General features: G+C 33.7%; 2 protein-coding genes across 3 annotated transcripts; one reads left to right on the top strand and one right to left on the bottom strand.

Annotated features, from left to right (window-relative positions):
* Positions 1-228: 228 nt before the first annotated feature.
* Positions 229-1,787, top strand: LOC129804723 (tektin-1). Its single transcript, XM_055852282.1, has 3 exons — positions 229-815; positions 872-1,032; positions 1,094-1,787. The coding sequence occupies exons 1-3, from the start codon at positions 357-359 to the stop codon at positions 1,671-1,673; spliced, it is 1,200 nt and encodes a 399-aa protein (XP_055708257.1). The 5' UTR covers positions 229-356; the 3' UTR covers positions 1,674-1,787.
* LOC129804724 (guanine nucleotide-binding protein G(f) subunit alpha) lies at positions 1,692-16,764 on the bottom strand. 2 transcript variants are annotated; one of them, XM_055852283.1, is made up of 7 exons: positions 16,400-16,763; positions 15,994-16,039; positions 9,294-9,692; positions 9,102-9,205; positions 8,884-8,998; positions 3,873-4,277; positions 1,692-1,965 (listed from the first exon to the last, which is right to left on the bottom strand). In XM_055852283.1, exons 3-7 carry the CDS (start codon positions 9,648-9,650, stop codon positions 1,798-1,800), a joined length of 1,149 nt encoding a protein of 382 aa, XP_055708258.1. In that variant the 5' UTR covers positions 9,651-9,692; positions 15,994-16,039; positions 16,400-16,763; the 3' UTR covers positions 1,692-1,797. The 2 variants fall into 2 exon arrangements, with proteins under 2 accessions (XP_055708258.1, XP_055708259.1); XM_055852284.1 differs by lacking the exon at positions 15,994-16,039 and having other exon boundaries at positions 16,400-16,764.
* Between the last annotated feature and the right edge of the window lie 1,139 nt (positions 16,765-17,903).

The raw sequence follows: 17,903 nt of genomic DNA, 5'->3' as shown, positions 1-17,903 counted from the left end.
GAGTCGCCTGTGTGTAGTACAATAAAATTTATTTCAAAATACCTCTGGCGAAACGGACTAATTTTCTATTTTAGCTGAGACACATTTGGGAACTATTACAGACGACAAGAAGATTTTATCTCATGAACAAACCACTTGATGGGATACTCCAAGATTTACAAAAAAATCAGATTTTAAATCTTCTTTCAGGTTCTTGGGAAAAAATAGGGCATTAATGATTACTTGTCCCAATTTTCTGTTTCATGTTCCTATTATTTTATCCTTGATTTTATCTTATAAAAAGCAAATATATCCTGGGAGCAGGGAAGTCAATATTATCGATCAAACCAGGAGCATGTTCCAGAAAAGTCAGTAAAATGTTCCCTCTCAGGAAATTCACACACAATGAGTGGAAAGTTAATAATCATGGGAAGAGAATTATCTCAGAACAGCAGCAGGAGTTGGCTGATAGAGTAATAAGTGAATCCGATCGGTTGGTGGATGAGATTCGCCTGAAGACTCATCAGAATCATGGAGAGAGCAATCATAGACTTGGAGAGAGGATTTCTGACATCAAATTCCTCAGAGATGAGCTTGAAAGGCACAAAGCTGAGGCTTGTGCTGAGGAAGAAGCCCTCAAGACCTACAGGATGAGGATCTCAAAGGCACTTGAGGTTTTCCGTGAGAAATTCCTGCCAATATGCCGGAAGTGCTTGGAACTGAGGGAGCAAAGGATTCAGACAGACATTGTACGCGATGAGGTGGAAAGAAAACTCCAGCAGGAGCTGAGAGTAATCCAAGAATCCTTGGAGAGCCTCGACAAGGCTCATTCAGATGTGAGTGGGGAAAAATTATTTTGACTGGGAATTAAGATTTTCTGTTTGTCTTCCAGACCACAGAACAAATCCGAAAGATTAGGGCTGCTATGTACCAAGTGGACAAGGACATTTTTCTGAAGGCTTCAGCTCAGAAAATTGATGAAAAATGCCTGGAAATCAAACCATCTCAGCTGAATCTCAAGATTCAGAAACTCAATCCTGAGAAGGATACCTTGTAAGGCGGTTTTATGGGATAAGTTTAAAGGGATTTGTTGTAATTTTTTATTAATTAATAGCAACACCACAATGGAAGCCTGGCAGAAGATTACACTGGACACAATCCAGAGAACTTCTCAGGAAATTAATAAAGCTCGATCCTTGAGGTCCTTCATGGATATTCTTCTACGGCAACTGGCTGAGGATATCTTTACAGCTACAGAAGCCACAAATGTGGCCTTTGGGCAGAGAATTAAAGAAGTCAGAGCTACCAAGGATCGCCTGGAAGATGTCCACAGGGAGACATCGCGTCAAGTGAATGAGATTGAGCGAAATCTGGGAAAGCTGGAGCACGAATTAGCCACAAAAGAAGGCTTCCTGGCAGCTTGTACAACAAGACTCTCGGAGCGTAAGAAACGTCCAGCTACTGAGCTGTGCTTAGACATTCCTCAAGAGACCCTTCTGAGGGAATTGGCAAATCTCAATGTGAGCTGCAAACAGTTGAATCAGATGATCACAGACACAAAAACCACTCAAAGGTATTTACTGAACACTCAGATGCAGCAGGAGCAGGAAATCAACATCAAGATGAATTCCCTGAAAGTGGACGAAGTGGATTGCATGTCTCTGAGGCAAGGGCTTGAGTTCAAATCCTTTTAGGAAATAAAACAACTGTCCTTAAAATTTTCCCTGAGGGACTTTTAATCACAGTTAATGTAACTTATCCTGGACAAACACAAATGTTTGGAAATAAACATATAATAGTAAAACAAGAATTAGAGCACTAAAGTAGTCCGATACGGGATAGAATATCGTTGAGAATCATACTGTGGACGTCGTAGAATACTCTCCTTATGTTATTGGTGTCCGTGGCAACGGTAAAGTGGAAGTAGCATTCTTTTCTCACACATTCCTTATTCATAATTGGCCTAGGGGTTTCGCTGGTGATCTCCTTGAATTAAAAAAAACATACATTAGTGAAATTGTTGAAGGAATATCCGGAAAAAAGATTCAGGTAAGTTTCTATAGAATATAATTATGAAATGTGAATGAATTTTAGCATGTTATAGTTGATACTTTCACGTAAAATTTAAAACTTTCTATATACTGCCTCAAATAATGTTCACATGAAATTTAATATTTAATCTAATGATTAATTAGTTAATTTAATCACATTGTCCTCTTTGCTTGGATAAAGTCTTGGTGCTTTGGAGAAGCTGAATTAGGTAATTTTGAACTTAAAATTATCTTAACCCATTCCTTACCATGGTATTATACATCATACGCAAATTGAGTGATTTTAGATGATTTATTCCCGGGCAACTGATACTCGAATTGCTATCGGGAATGGATTTTTAGTAACTTTAGTTCTTTAGTTACTTGGGAAAAATAGTCCGACAAAGATGAAAATACATTTTGTTATTGTTTTCTTGCTTCGCGGAAGGTCATGTAAAATTTTTGCTCAAAATGGCGGACGGAAAATTCGACGTCCCGTCGAATTTATTAAAATTGGCCTCTTTTCTCTTTCCTGATTTAAATTCTGGTTGCCAATTTGTTTTCTTGGATAGTTACTCTATCCAAAGGGCAAAAAAACAATGGTCAGTAAAAAGTCAAAAGTGATCAGCAGAAAATCAAATTTGATCAGCAAATAATTCGAAATAATCAGCAAAAATTTTCAATTTTGTCAGTAAAAAGTAAAATTTTGTCAGTAAAAAGTTAAATTTGGTCAGTAAAAACTTCGAATTGATCAGTAGATATATTCGAGTTGATCAGAAAAAATTTAAAAATTAATCAGCAAAAAATTAAAAATGGTCAGTAAAAAGAAAATATGGTCAGTAAAAAATTAAAAATGAGCAGTAAAAATATTCGAGTTGATCAGCAAAAAATTAAAAACGAGCAGCAAAAAAATTAAAAAAAACAGTAAAAAATTAAAAATGAGCAGTAAAAAATAAAAAGTGGTAAGCAAAAAATTAAAAATGATCAGTAGAAATATTCGTATTGGTCAGTGAAATATTAAAAAGTGGTCAGCAACTGATCAAATTTTATTTTTTACTGCTCATTTTTAATTTTTTACCAACCATATTTTATTTTACACGGATCACTTTTAATTTTTTGCTGACCGCTTTTGATTTTCTACTGATAAAATTTTATCTTTTACTGCTCATTTTTAATTTTTTACTGACCATATTTTATTTTTCACTGATCACTTTTTAATTTTTTACTGACCACTTTTTGTTTTTTACTAACCATTTTTTATTTTTTACTGCTCATTTTTAATTCTTTGCTGATCACTTTTTAACTTTTTACTGACCATCTCGAATATTTCTACTGCTCGTTTTAAATTTTGCGGCCCCCTTTTTTTACTGTTCATTTTTAATTTTTTGCTGCTTTTTTTAAAATTTTTTTACTGAACATTTTTAATTTTTTACTGATCAAATTCAATACTTTTGCTGCTCATTTTAAATTTTTTACTGACCACTTTTTGTTTTTTACTGATCATTTTTTACTTTTTACTGATTATGTTTAATTTTTTGCTGACCACTTTTCATTTTTTACTGACCGCTTTTAATAAAGTACTGCTCTTTTTTAATTTTTTACTGATCTTTTTAAACTTTTTGCTGCCCTTTTTTTATTTTTTACTGATCATTTCGAATTTTTTGCTGACCAAATTTGACTTTTTACTGTTCGTTTATTCAATGCCGACAGTATTTTGATAAAAAATGGGCAGTAAACGTGATGATTGGTAAGTACTAAAATATTATTGACAAAAGGATAATTAAGAAAAAATGAACTATTTTAATTTTTTAAAATATTGAATAATAATATTATTTTTAAAAAAAGTGCTTTATAAAAACTTACAACGAGTTTGTGTCGGATGAAGCATCTGGTCTTGTTGCATTCATCAAAAACGCTTCCATCTTTCGAAGAAACGCGATAGTTATTGTAGTCTGGAAAATATTGTCCAATGGATTTTCCCGCATTGATCTTCCTCTCCATAATATCCTGCTTGTTGAGGAAGCAGATGATGCCTGCAGACACCAAGAATCTGTTATGCCAAACCCCGCGGAAGAGCTTCAGCGCCTCATTGAGGCGATTTTGCTGTGGATCTTCCCGCAGAGTTTGATCGAAATCTCCACAGGAGATCAGAAACAGCACAGCATCAATACCATCGAAAACGTACATCCACTTATTGCGTTGATCCCGCTGCCCACCAACGTCAAACATGCGGAATTCCTGCAAACCTCCTCCCATGTCCTTTGGTATCTGAGGGCACAAAAACAGCTGGCTGATTAGTATGACTTTCCTGGTATTCTATCGCTATTTTGGGATTATCTATAATCGTTCCCAATGATTTCCAAAAAAAACTCTTTCGTCATAGATGTTATCAGTAATTTAGTGAAAATCTAATTCTACCAGACACTCCCCCAAAAAGTTTGTGGGGTACCAAATATATGCGCGGTTTTATCACTGGAAATGCGATAGTGTTGATTGGTTTATTAGCTTCTTCGTTATTAATTCTGAGGTAAAGTGGAAATATTCTAATATCAATCAAGCTTACTGTTCATCAAATTAATTTATTACATGATCTAATTTCTAATGACTTTTAGATTTTTAGGGGAGACCAGGGAGACTATGACACTGCCTGAGCAAACTATCACAATCAATGAGAAATTTATTATAAATTTCTCCTTTTCATTTGTACACCGCCGGCTTAGCTTTGCTTTCAACTCCCAGCACAAAACTATGAAAAGTCCCTTCAAGATACTTGTTGCAATATCAATTATTACTGGTTAGAATTACATTGTAAATTATTTCAGATCAAAATCGTGACAGAGGAAAACTACTTACAAGTAAAATGCTGCTGTCTAAAACTTGTCCGTTATTATTCCACGAGACATCGTATAAGAATTAGTGATTTTAAATTTGAGCAATGCAAACAAATGGGCAAATCATCAAAAATACCTTTCGGTCCAGTAGGAGAATTCTGTAATTTTCGTGGCATTGTCACGCGTGAGTTCGAAACCTGACAATGCCATTCGAAAATGCAATTCATTGATTAGTTAATGAAACCCCATTACTTAATGATTTTATGAAAATACAGTACATCTTGGTTGATTTGTTTAACAAAATTCATTGTCATTTGAATTGCCAGAAATCTTAAATATGTGACTTTTGACAATGCCACGTGAGCTAAAATGGCAATGTCACGGCTACAGAATCGCATTTTCGAAAAACCTCTCCTAAGATTCGAACCCAATTTGTCATATGGCATTGCCAGAGCGTTACAAAATTCCCCTCCAGAGGCGTCTACACATTGGGAGCAATTTTCGTCGAAAATTGCGTTTTTGACAGAAATTTGACGTTTCCCCCTACAACGCTGTAGGGAATTTCCTTCAAAAAAGCAATTTTTGACAAAAATTGCTCCCAATGTGTAGAGGCCATAGTAGGGGGATTCTGTAATTTTCGTGGCATTGTCACGCGTGAGTTCAAAACCTGACAATGCCAATCGAGCTTTTTTTGTCATATCATATGAGTTCGAAAATGCAATTCGCTGATTTTTTAATGAAATGCCTTTACTTGCTTTACTTAGTGATATTATGCAAATACAGTTTGTATTGGTTGATTTGTTTAAAAACATTCATTGTTTATTGTTATTTTAATTGCTCGAAATCTCAAATATGTGACTTCTGACAATGCCACGTGAGCTGAAATGGCAATACCACGACTACGGAATCGCATTTTCGAAAAGGTCTCCTGAGATTCAAACCCAATTTGTCATATGGCATTGCCAGAGCGTTACAGAATTCTCCTCCAGATATACTTAATCCGAGCGCTCACACTTGGAGTTCCGCCCAAGAGAAAAGACTTTTGAAGATTTATTTCGAGTCAAAGAAAATACATTTTTACTTTTTGTTTCGTCCACGTGATGGCTAATTGATCGACTTTCGAAGCTTTTCAAGTATCAATGTGAACATGGATCAATCTTCAATTAGTTTTTAGTTCCATTATAATAATCGATGAATGACTTTTTTTCAAGAGTTTCTTAGCATGGTCTTTCATAAATTTTTACAACTTATTTACGAGAATTTTAGGTTTAAAAATTTGAAATTCTGTTTTATTTTCTTCGGAAATCAACGAAATTCTTGCCAATTACAGCAGGACATTGAAAAAATCAAAGACCGATTTGAAGACAAGATAATATTTTTACTTCTTGTTAGTTCCAGAGGGTGGCTGAAGTGCCTCCAGTTCGAATTTTTAGAAGTTCTCGAATGTCAGATTGTGTCAGTTTTCACTTTTTTGTGTTAAAAACAAAGCAACAACACTCGTAATATTCCTATTTCATTATAAAATATCTTCGTAATATCTGAGTAACATTTTCGCCAGCTTTTGACTGTGATATGTCATAAATTTTCCCTATCCTCGCGCGAGAATTTTAATTTGAAAATTCGAAATCGCGTTTGAATCCTCGAACATTAACAACATTTTGTGCAAATAGAAAGTCAATTTTGGAAATCGATCGATGTATGGTGTCAAATTTGGAATATTTGTTTCACAAAACAATTGACATAAATTTCACTACCCTCAACTTTTACACGACACTACTTGCTCTTTCTTCAAGCAGTGAAAGATTGACTGATAAATAATTGCTGGTGATCAGCTTGGAGAATCAAACTGGGTGCAAACACAGAGTTTGGTTCTCCAATAGTGTCTTGGGTAAAAGGTAAATGGAACTTGCACAAAAAGTCGTTGATGTTCGAAGAATTCAAACTCAATTTCGAATTTTCATACTAAATTTCGAACAAGGTTGGTAAAATTTATGATATTATTCCACTAAAAAGCTAGCAAGAGAGTTACTGAGCCCAAACACAAGTAGGTTTTGATTCTCCAATAGTGATAAAAGGTAAATGGAACTCTATTTGCAGAAAAAGTCGTTGATATTCGAAGAATTCAAATTCAATTTCGAATTTTCATACTAAATTTTCGAACAAGGTGGGAAAAATTTATGAAGTTGCACTAAAAAGCTCGCAAAAGAGTTACTCAGTGATTATGGAGTGATTAAATAATGGGACATGAACAGTGAGCGTCGTTGTTCTGTTTTTTCTTCACAACAATGTGAAGACCGTCACATTTTGACACTTGAGCACTTCGAAATTCGAACAGGATGTAAATTCCTCCACCTTGAGAAAGTATTAAGGAGTAAGAAAGTCTCTTTTTTGGATCTTCAAATAGATTTTCGAATTTTGCAAGATCTACTTCTGTACGGAAAGACTCACTGATTTATGGAGTGATCAAATATAATGGGACAGGAACAGTAAACGTCATTGCTTTGTATTTTTCCTCACAAAAAAGTGAAAACTTACACATTTTGACATTTGAGTACTTCGAAATTCCAACAGGATGTACTTCAGCTACCTTGCGGAATTATCAAGATATATATTACAGTAGACTCTCTCTAATTTCAAGAGAAATTTCGGAATCAAACTGTTTGAAATTCAAAGATTTTTTGTTCATCTGAATACTTACATTAAGTTTAAATACTCATATTTAGTGTAAATTTCATGAAAACCCCTTAATAATGCAAAATAACATCATAACTAAAACAAACCATGGCAAATTTAAGGATAGTTGCTTCATTCGATAATCATAACGAAACCTGAAAAATGTCAACAAACTTTTTTTCGAATTTAACTGTCGCCCGATCTTAAAAGAGCCGAATTAGCGAGAGTCTACTGTAATCTCTTTTGACTTTTCGAATAGATCTTCGAAATTTTTAAACTTTACTTGTGAAAGGTAAGATTCGAGCTTCTGACTTTTTGGGATTTTGGCTTTTCGGGATTTTGGCTTTTCATGATTTTGGCGTTCTGGATTTTGATCGGCTCCGGTCGTTATATTGATAGTAGTAATCACCTATTTTCAGGTAAATTAGTCGTTATTTGCAGCCTTCCAGACAAGTTCTAACAGTAGTATTTTCAATCACTTTAAGCAGACAAAGCATTATCATTAATGGTCCTTCGAGTCAGATAAATTCAACATCTCACTCACTCGCAATAGTTACCGTGTTAAAAATAGGAACACCAACATTATAATGTTTTACCATCTTCACCTGATTAAAATGACTGGATGGAATGTTTTTTAGAACCTTCTTAAAAGAATAATAGTCTTGCCTAAAGTACCTAATACGTTTTTGTGTTTCACGGATACGTTTTCAAGATTCTGTCATATTTTTTTAACGTATTTGAACGATTCTAGAAATTATTATTATTTTTTAATAATTATTTTCAATACTTAACTGATTAATATTCTTCTTTTTTCCTTTTATATCGGGTAATTGCACATTAATTTACTCTACTAAATCCTTTTTCATGATATATCAAAATGTTATAAATCATTAGATCACCTCTGTATGCCATCCAAAATAAATGAAATCAGTTGATAAGAATCCTAGAGATATCGGAGATAAGAGAATTGATTTTAGGTCAAAAATATACCATAAAATGCAAATTCAACAGCAATTGATTAGCGCTTTTAAATAATATATTTGATTAATTTTATAAATATTGCAATATCACTTTGTTTTCGTGATAAAAGCTTTTACTACTTACTATGGAAAATTTGGGAGCTCACCCAATTACATCACTTTCTTCATCTAAAAATATCTACTCTTTGTTATGATCCCCGATAAGAGAACCCTCTTTCATTTAATTTTGAGAGGACAATTAAGCTTCGATTGTTTCTATATGACTATGGAAAACATTGGCTACCAAAACAGTGGATCAATCTCTGGTGATTAGCTTCCCATTGAGATGGAAAGTGTCTGGCACAAGAGCTTATACTAGGAATCAAGGATTAGTTTTGGAGACAAACTTACCTTAACGTTGAACTTAATTTCATGAATAGTTGTTGTGATTTTCCTACTGTGGAGAATGTCATCCGTGGATGGGATGTAGTCTGCCTTGGAGACAATTTGCACTCGATCGATAAAACTGGAATGGGATAGAGAAGGAGAGTGTAAGCAAGAGGAGGATTGACAGATAAGAACTGAAGGGGGTGGATAAACAAAATTACAAGTCCCACTATCAAACTTACTATTTTGCACTATCGTTCAGCTGATACTCATTTGACCTACGAAAGCACTCCTGAACACCCCGATCGTACCAAAGATTTTCAATGTGCTCCACATAGGTTTCTTCCTGGAAATGACAAAGAGACACGCGAGCTTGTAAGCAAAGCTAATCTCTAATAAAGCTGTCTACAACGGCCTGGAGATATTGAACTCACCGGCTTGAAATCATCGTTTAGAATTTTTCCCATCTTGAGTACCCACTGAGCACTCTGGCGATTAGCCGGGCTGTCAAAGCTCAAACCCAGGCGCTCCACATTCGACACAATGTCATACATGGACTCATGGAGATTCTGCCGTATAATTGGGACACGTTCGAGGCGTTCTTGAGTCGTAAATTCATTAATATGGAGGATCTTCATTTGATTTATAATGGTGGACTTTCCAGACTCTCCAGTGCCCAGCAAGAGGATCTTGATGGCCTTCTCGAAGCTCTTTGTGAAGGATTTGATCTCTTTTTTGTTGTATGTGGTCTTGGTCATGCTGGCTGGACGTCGAAACATATAGTTCAACATTTGGCTGGTGTTTCTTCTTCTTTACCACATGAAAGAAATTTTCTACACAGGATGAAACGTAGCAAGTATAATTCAGTGAATTATATTTACTAAAAAAATAAATATAGATTCTGATTTTGGGTCAGTTTTTTTCTAAATATTCATTAGTTGTGCGTTATCAGTAGGAAAGATGAGGTTGTTTCACGCGTGCATGGCTTTGGAAATTTATAATAAATCATTTATTATTTAGAAATTATGCTATCAGGGAAATTGGGGCACCACTAAACACGGGATAGCACCGAAGACTGCGATTTTTAATTAGTTAGGGTAAGTGTGCCAAATTCCGGACAGCTTGCAATTTCGGCCACCTTTTTTGTTCCTCGAATTTCCATGATTTTTTTAGTTTTTACATACTCTAGAGATTATACAATGCAAAAGAATAACAAAAAATGTAGCTTTGACAAATGAGATGACGTGAAAAAGACATTGGAAGAATTTCCGAAGGGCAAGGAACTATGAGAATGAAGGTGGCCGAAATAGTGCACCAAAGCTATGTCTACATTTTTATTCATTTTAAAATGTATTAAGAACGATTTGAAAGTAAATAAAGACGATAAACTGTCTACAGGGTTCTAAGCAACACTTTTTAAGTAGAATGAATAAAAAAATCAATTTTTATTAAAGATATTACATATCAAACATGAGACTTTGGCGCTTGCATGCAACTATGCCGAAATTTGGCACACTTATCCTATTGGGCTTCAGAGAATGAGAGCTGTATGAATTCATAGATAGTCGTCATAGTAAAAGTAGTTTAGAATAAAAATCAGTGTTAGATGCTGCACCGTGTTCGGTGGTGCCCCAGCTTCCCCTAGATTTATATTTAGATTATCCAAAATATAAAAGAAACATTTCGGAAAACCATTAGGATATTCTAATTCATTATTTCTTATTAATATCATATCTTTCCTTTAGTGATTATTTTACACACATTTTGAAATACCCCCGTAGAGGGAAGTGAAGCACCTTTGAAAGTGGGGCACCTTTGAAATTGGGATTTTTCATCTATTTTTAAATAAAATTGAGCCTTATCGTGATATAAATTAGCTTCTCAATATGTTGGTGCAACTAAATTATATCACGATAAGGCTCAATTTTATTTAAAAATACATGAAAAATCCCGATTTCAAATGTGCCCCACTTCCCCCTATAAACTGACTGTTTTGTTTCCAATTTACAAAGTTCACCTCACTGTGCTATGTCGTCAGTTGAAGCAGCAATTGTGCTAACTGCATTTAATGTCTCTGCATTCGTTGTAAATGACGCATCGCTACATACAGGATATCCCCGGATTATGCATATTTTCGGAACTGAGAAAAAGCGCGTGGATCGACCTTACGTATACAGTAATTTTGCATACTCTCAGGAGACTTCTTTTGAATAAGTTACGGAAACGCCGTAGAATATGCAAAATATTGTTGACGCCAATTTCTTGGGTTATATTCAGCGTCAACGGTTCTTAAATTACGCATTTCAAATTTACTGCCTCGAAAAAATTGCATATATTTAGGGATTTTGAGCTCCTAATGGTAGGCAAAAATGCCTAATTGTATTTTCATAATCCCGTCATATGCATAATTTCTAAATGCATAATTTCGGGACCCTCTGTAATGTTTTCAACGATTGTAGACACAAAACAAATGCAATTAGCACAGTTGCTGATGCAACGGGACAATATTTCTATAATTCTCCTCCCTAAGCACTAGTGTGCAGAGAGAGAAATAAAAATTATTCATCATCATCATCTATAATTCTCCAGAAACCTCCCCTTGTGGTTCGTTTCTGTATAATAAAATCTTTCCATTGCGTCTTAATACAGTATACTCTCTCTCATTTGGGCATTTGGGGTAAACTGTCATCCGGTTTATTGATAGATTTGGGCGTCAAAGCCTTTGTAAATTCCACAAAAAGCGCGCTGAATTATAAAGAATCACGATAAAATAGGAAGAACTACAGCGAATTTGAGCAAATTAGCTTCATAATAAAACGTGAAAATTGTCAACAAAATTTTTCGCTCGATTGAAAAAGAGCCGATTGAGCGAGAGTCTACTGTACTCTAAAAACTGTCGTGACTAAAATAGTTTTTATTTCAGATTTTCTTTTTAATATTAAAACATTACGTATTATTGAAGTGTATTTAAACTTAACAACGGTATCCTCCGTATACTCTTCTTATCTTCATTTTTGAGAAGAAAAACTGCACGCATGTTCTTCAAGAAGACTGTATGTAGGGGAAAGTGACCATGCTTGATACTGTAAAATGATGTCCAAGGTTTGTGATTTTTTTCTGATTAACACATAAACCGAAGCGATTCTTCCACTATGTTAAAAAAATATCTCACTTATTAGGTTCATAATCCCACCTCAAATAATTCCTGGAAATCCTTAGATTTTTCTCAAGAAGAAAATGAAAATTCAGTGGCGCCTTTTATACAAGTTGGGTCCGGGGCCTTCCTGTATAATAATTGATTCGATAATTCGGAGGATCATTTTCACTGCAAAAATTTCACCGGATACAAAAAATTGCACATCAATATTTAGACGGAACTCTAATCTATCTGCTTAAATCGTTTGTACGACTGGTTATTAGTTTTAAAATCACTTTTATGTAATTTTTCTAAGCCGTGTTTTTATGACATTAGGGCACTAGCGAAAACCATTTTTTCACTTTGAGTTTATGAAAATGTCACTCTGCAACCTTAAAATTCAGGCAACAGGGTTGAAGGCTATGTCAATTGTCGATAAAATTGGCGGATTTCAATAGGTGTAATTATGAAAGAATCACATCTAATGATAAAGTTGCCACAATTAAATTATCATTCATGGACCCTTATTAAAATATAGGATGGACACAGGTAGAATTTATGAATTTGTCACCACCCACAAAAACAGTGTCCCCAAGTAAAAATATTTTTACATAAATATTAATACTGATGAACCCTCTATGTGCCTATGATAGTAGTTTTCCTGAACAGCGGCATTAATTAAGAAATACTTATAAAATATCATGTATCAAAATTACAGTTTTGGACCTATTTTTGATTTTTGCTTCGTGAAACTATGAAAAAAGAGCTAGGATCCTAATTTTTTTTAGGAAATGTGAGGCTTAGCACCAGCTATTGAAATATATTGCGATAAGTCATAACTATTGATTAACATAGAAAATAAATAGTTATTATTAAGCTTGGATCGTATCAAGCATGGGCACTTTCCCCTATATCAAAACCTGGGTATTCGAAAAGTTCGGATATTACTCGAATATTTACTAAAAATTAGACAAATGATAGGTAAAATTAAAAATGATATTCTTGTTTCGAAGTGTCCATTTCTTATATTTTAACTGCTCGAACTCCAAGAGACAACAGTTTCCACAATCGATTTTTTTTTAATATATTGTTCTTTAATGAAGTGGGTCTCCAAGAACCCCAACAAAAGAAAATTAAAGTTTTTTTTCTTAACCATACGTCCTTAAAGGGTTTATTCCAGTTAAAGCCCAATTATCAACAAAAACATCACCGTCCAAGTAGCAGCAGGAGTGTCTAAGCCTCTATTTATCAGACAAACGGGTGCTACTTCTATCCAAAGTATTACAATTTTTTTTTCACTGAAAAAGACTGCGGCTCATTTAAAAGCACTTTTAATTATTTATTCTTATAATCCGATCAATTGTGATTATTTGTAATACTGTTCAATTTGTTTAATTAAAAACTTTAATTAATTTTGAGTATCTTCTATAGATTTCTTTTGGAGTTAATGAATTCATGTAATCTGAAACAGCGCAAAAAAAACAAATATATTAGCGCTTTATATGTTAGACCATTTTAAAATACTTCACGATCAAATCATATTATTTTGCTGATAAATATTTATAGTTCTATTCAATGAAGAGATTGTCTAAATTTAACTAAAAAGGAGAAAGTGCCCATGGTTCGCACGGTCCAAAGCTTCATAATTACTAAATTTTTCTTATGTTTCTGAATAAATGTAATTCCGCCATAGGACACTTTCCCCAATTTTTAAAATATGGGTGCGATTCGTCATATTTATTGAAAAACATAGGAAAAATTTAGTCATTATAAAGCTTGGAACCGTTAAAAACATTGTCACTTTCCCTAAAATATATTTTGTTTAATATATATTATAATACTATTATTATTATGATTCTATAATTTAATATGGATAAGACATTTAGAAAACTAAGCTGAGAATTAAAAATAAATTAATTTTATTCTAAGGCTTTAGGGGTCTCTTAACCCTTAGCTATCTGGCTTAACTCCTCTAATTCCTTATCAGACACGATTTGTTAGGAAATTGTTGTTTAGAGTAGGATATTAAGGACAAATATGATCCATTAGATTTTGAAACATCAATAAAATTGCTTGTAGTTTAAATTTTTGAGACCTTCGGGAACTGGGCTAAACTTCTGAGCTAAAGCTCGGCATAAGCGTATGGCATACATAAAATTTTAGCTTTTGGTTATAAATATCGAGAACTTTCCATCTTTACGTATTTATTTTCTAGATAAGTTTCTCAAAACATTTCTCATAATTGCTAAATCATATGCTTCCAGATATTCAATATTTTCGAGTTGAAAGATAATCTTAAGAGCTTGAGATTATATTCTCATCCACTTTTATAAAACCGTAAAAAGATTGCACTATGTGTTCCTATAATCGCTTTTAATTAAAATTGAGCTGCTATAACATAAAGCCTAGTTATGCTTCATGACTCTCATGCTTCAGGAGCTTTAGTAAACTTTTTATTAACTCTCCCGTAAAAAAAACTTTTCTGTTGGCCATCGATTAAAAACAAAAAGATATTGAGTTTGAAAGAAAACTTCATTTGGCCAACGTTTCAAATATTTGTGAAACTTTAACTTTCCAATTGAAATTTAAGTAAATAAATTAATTTTAAAATTTTAGTACATAAGGGAAGAGTACCCCGCATCGGAATGTTAAGAGACATGCTCCATATTTAGTTGAAAATATAATCCACAAAACATTATATGGTATTTTTATGTATGCTAATTGATACATTAGTGATCCCTTTAACTATATCTGTGCTTTTGAATTTTTAATTATTACAATAAATTAATAAAAAATATGTGTAATTGCAAACTTGCATTCTGTACCACGGATCGTCAGGAATTTAATCAAGTGTCTTAGGGAAAAATGGTTTTATAAATTAAATCTGAGGTAATGCACTGTATTCTTGTGTGAGTTAAATGGTAAAAAGTAGCTAATAATTTTTAAAAAATCATTTAATTTGGAGCAACAATGTGGTATTAACCTGACGATCCGAGGAACACTGCCGATCGCTGGTACTCTTCCCTTATATAGATTTGCAATTTAAAATTCTTAAATTTTATTTTCACAATATCTCAGATTCTTTTATGTGTATATATAAGGGAAACTGGGGCAGTAGTAAATCCAGGATTACAACTATCCTGCGATTTTTTTTTAATTAGAGAGACTAGAAAAAGACGAGATCTCTGTGAATTCATGAATACTACACTGAGAAAAAAACGGGGGTGTGATTAACTTTTTTTCCTCATAACTTTAACACTTCTTAGGTGTAAAAATATATCAACATTTTTTAATGTTAATTTTACACCTTTTTAAGGGTAAGATTAACATGAAAAAGGGTAACTTTAACCCCTAATACACCTAAAACGTATGATATTTAGGGGAAAGTGCCCATACTTTGCACGGTCCCAAGCTTTACAGAGATTTAATTTTTACTATGTTTCTGAATAAATACGACTCCGCAATATATTTTAAAAACAAGACACTTTTCCCTTGTTTTTAAAATACGAAAGAAATGAGTCACATTTATTGAAAAACATACAAAAAATTTAGTCATTGTAAAGCTTGGGACCGTGTAGAGCATGGGCACTTTCCCCTACACCGATTTCAGATCAATAATGCAGGGTAAAATAAACTTTTCCGGAATGTTATTTTAACTTTTTCGGATTTCTCTCAGTGCATCAATTTTCGAAGTTTTACGAGGTAAGGGGTAGGTAATCCAAAGTCCTTTGAAACCAAATGCACAGAAGCTCTACTGGACACAATTCAGACTCTGCTAATACTAAAAATAAATTCTAGTGAACTAAAAGGGATTCGAATTGAACACGTGAAGAAGAGAACAAGTAACTTCATTATTACACTTATTACCAGACCTTTGCCGTATTAAAGATTAAATAAAAATCACTTTTATAGGATTAATACCCATTTCTAAGATTCTTTATTCAATTTAGAGACACTAGGGGCTTTTTATTAGTTAAAAATATAGCAACAACACTCACTGTTTCCGTAATTCTCTCTGGAGTCTCTATTGTACTTCTCAATGGACTTTTCCACGGAAATTGTCAATATGCAATAAACGATAAAATATGGCATTCAGCGCAAAATCATCAATATCAATTGATTTATAAAATGATTTGATAAGACACAATTCAAATTAATCTTGTTTATACCAAACTCTGTCTTTCGGAAAATGCACAATAACGCTCTTAATTTTTTTTTATTTCACGATTTCTTAGAATTTTCTTTTTAAAAAAGAAAATCTTGATAAAAATGTGTCATTCAGCCGATGATGATAAAAATGCGAATAACATTCCTTTTAGTTATTTTTTTTCTTTCTGCCTGATAACGCAGCACAAGATCACACTTGAATGCCATTGGCACGTACGCGTGGGATTTTACACTCACCTGGGCAGAATCCTTAAGTGACCTCCTCGAGTCTGACCGGGATTTCCCGTTTCGAAATTGCAAACAAAATATTTAGATTAGTATGGAACTTCGCGACGTTTGGACTTTCCGGATGGTTTGTGGAAGACTGTCCTTCCTGCGAATTCGCTGACCACTGAAATATTGCGCGGGCAATTGGTAAATGCCAAGAGCCACTTCAGCAATCAACTGGCACCTAGGTTGCTCTCTTCACTCTCCGATCAACCAATTCGTGATATAAAGTGAACACTCAATGATAAGATAAGATACATTGTCCATCTCCCTTTCGCTCAAAGCCCCAAAATGATTAACTCCACTATCAAATATAGCATGACATTATATTTGGCGATCTCGCTTTGTGGATCTCTCGGATAGATAGAAATGTTACTTTTCAGGTGTTACTTTTGGTAAAATCATGCAAAAGTTTGGAGAAATATTTGATTCACGCGATTTCATAAAACCATGTGTCATTGAATTGTACGAGTAATATTTTAGTTTTTTCAAAGAGTTTTGTAATCACAGACATGGCAAAATGTCTCAGCTTTGCGGAATGCTCGAATTTAGAAGATAAGGCTCTCTGAAATAAATGCGGTCATTTTTAGTAATAATAACAATTTTCGGATACTTTGACAACTGCCTTGAAGCAATCTTAATGCAATTTGTATAAGAACCAATTAAAAAAAATGATATTTGAGAAAATAAAAAAAAAACGTTCAGGGAAAGAATTAGGGTATTAGGTGTCTGTAGATGATATATTTTCACATAGTCTTTGAGAAATATGCCTTCCAAAGTGATTAAACATAATTCAAAAATTCGATATCGAATTTTTTTCCGTCACATGTATCTCTAAAGAAGTCGTTTTCAGATGAGTTTGGTGAAATCGGGTTGGAAATTTCAAGACCTTTCCAAAAGCTCCAAATTTAAGCATATCGGTTGAGGAATAGGCTCTTCAAAATGGTTTAACTTTTATACCTCAAAACATGGTTTTGAAAATTCTAAACTGAATTTAAATTCTTCGAACATCAACGACTATGTTTACAAATAGAGTTCCATTTACCTTTTATTCGATAGGCACTTAGGACATCCAAATTCAACAGGGAAATTGGTTCAGACTTGTCCAGGATTCCAAGACCTTTCCGATGAGCCCAAACATGATCCATTCAGTTGAGAAACGCGATCTCTAGAGCCTTTTTAAAGTTTGACTTTGGAAACTATTGAGGCGCTCGGAGCAAAAAACCTCTAAGTCGTATGCATTTCCCTATTAAAATATCGTTTTTTTGCTCTGAGGTCCTCTATTATGATACATCGTCATTGGATCGGTATTTGCCGTAATTTCCCATTGACAACGAACACAGGAAATTTTCAGTAATAATAAAGGTTGTACAAATAACCTGTAAGTTACCTCGAAAACGTATCTCAAAAATGATTTAAAAGCTAGAAATCAGAATATCCGAAACTTCAACAAGAAGTTACGACAAGTTTCTCG

This window comes from Phlebotomus papatasi, chromosome 2 (genome assembly GCF_024763615.1).
Source record: "Phlebotomus papatasi isolate M1 chromosome 2, Ppap_2.1, whole genome shotgun sequence".
NCBI lineage: Eukaryota > Metazoa > Arthropoda > Insecta > Diptera > Psychodidae > Phlebotomus > Phlebotomus papatasi.
This window is presented reverse-complemented; position numbering and strand designations above follow the sequence as displayed.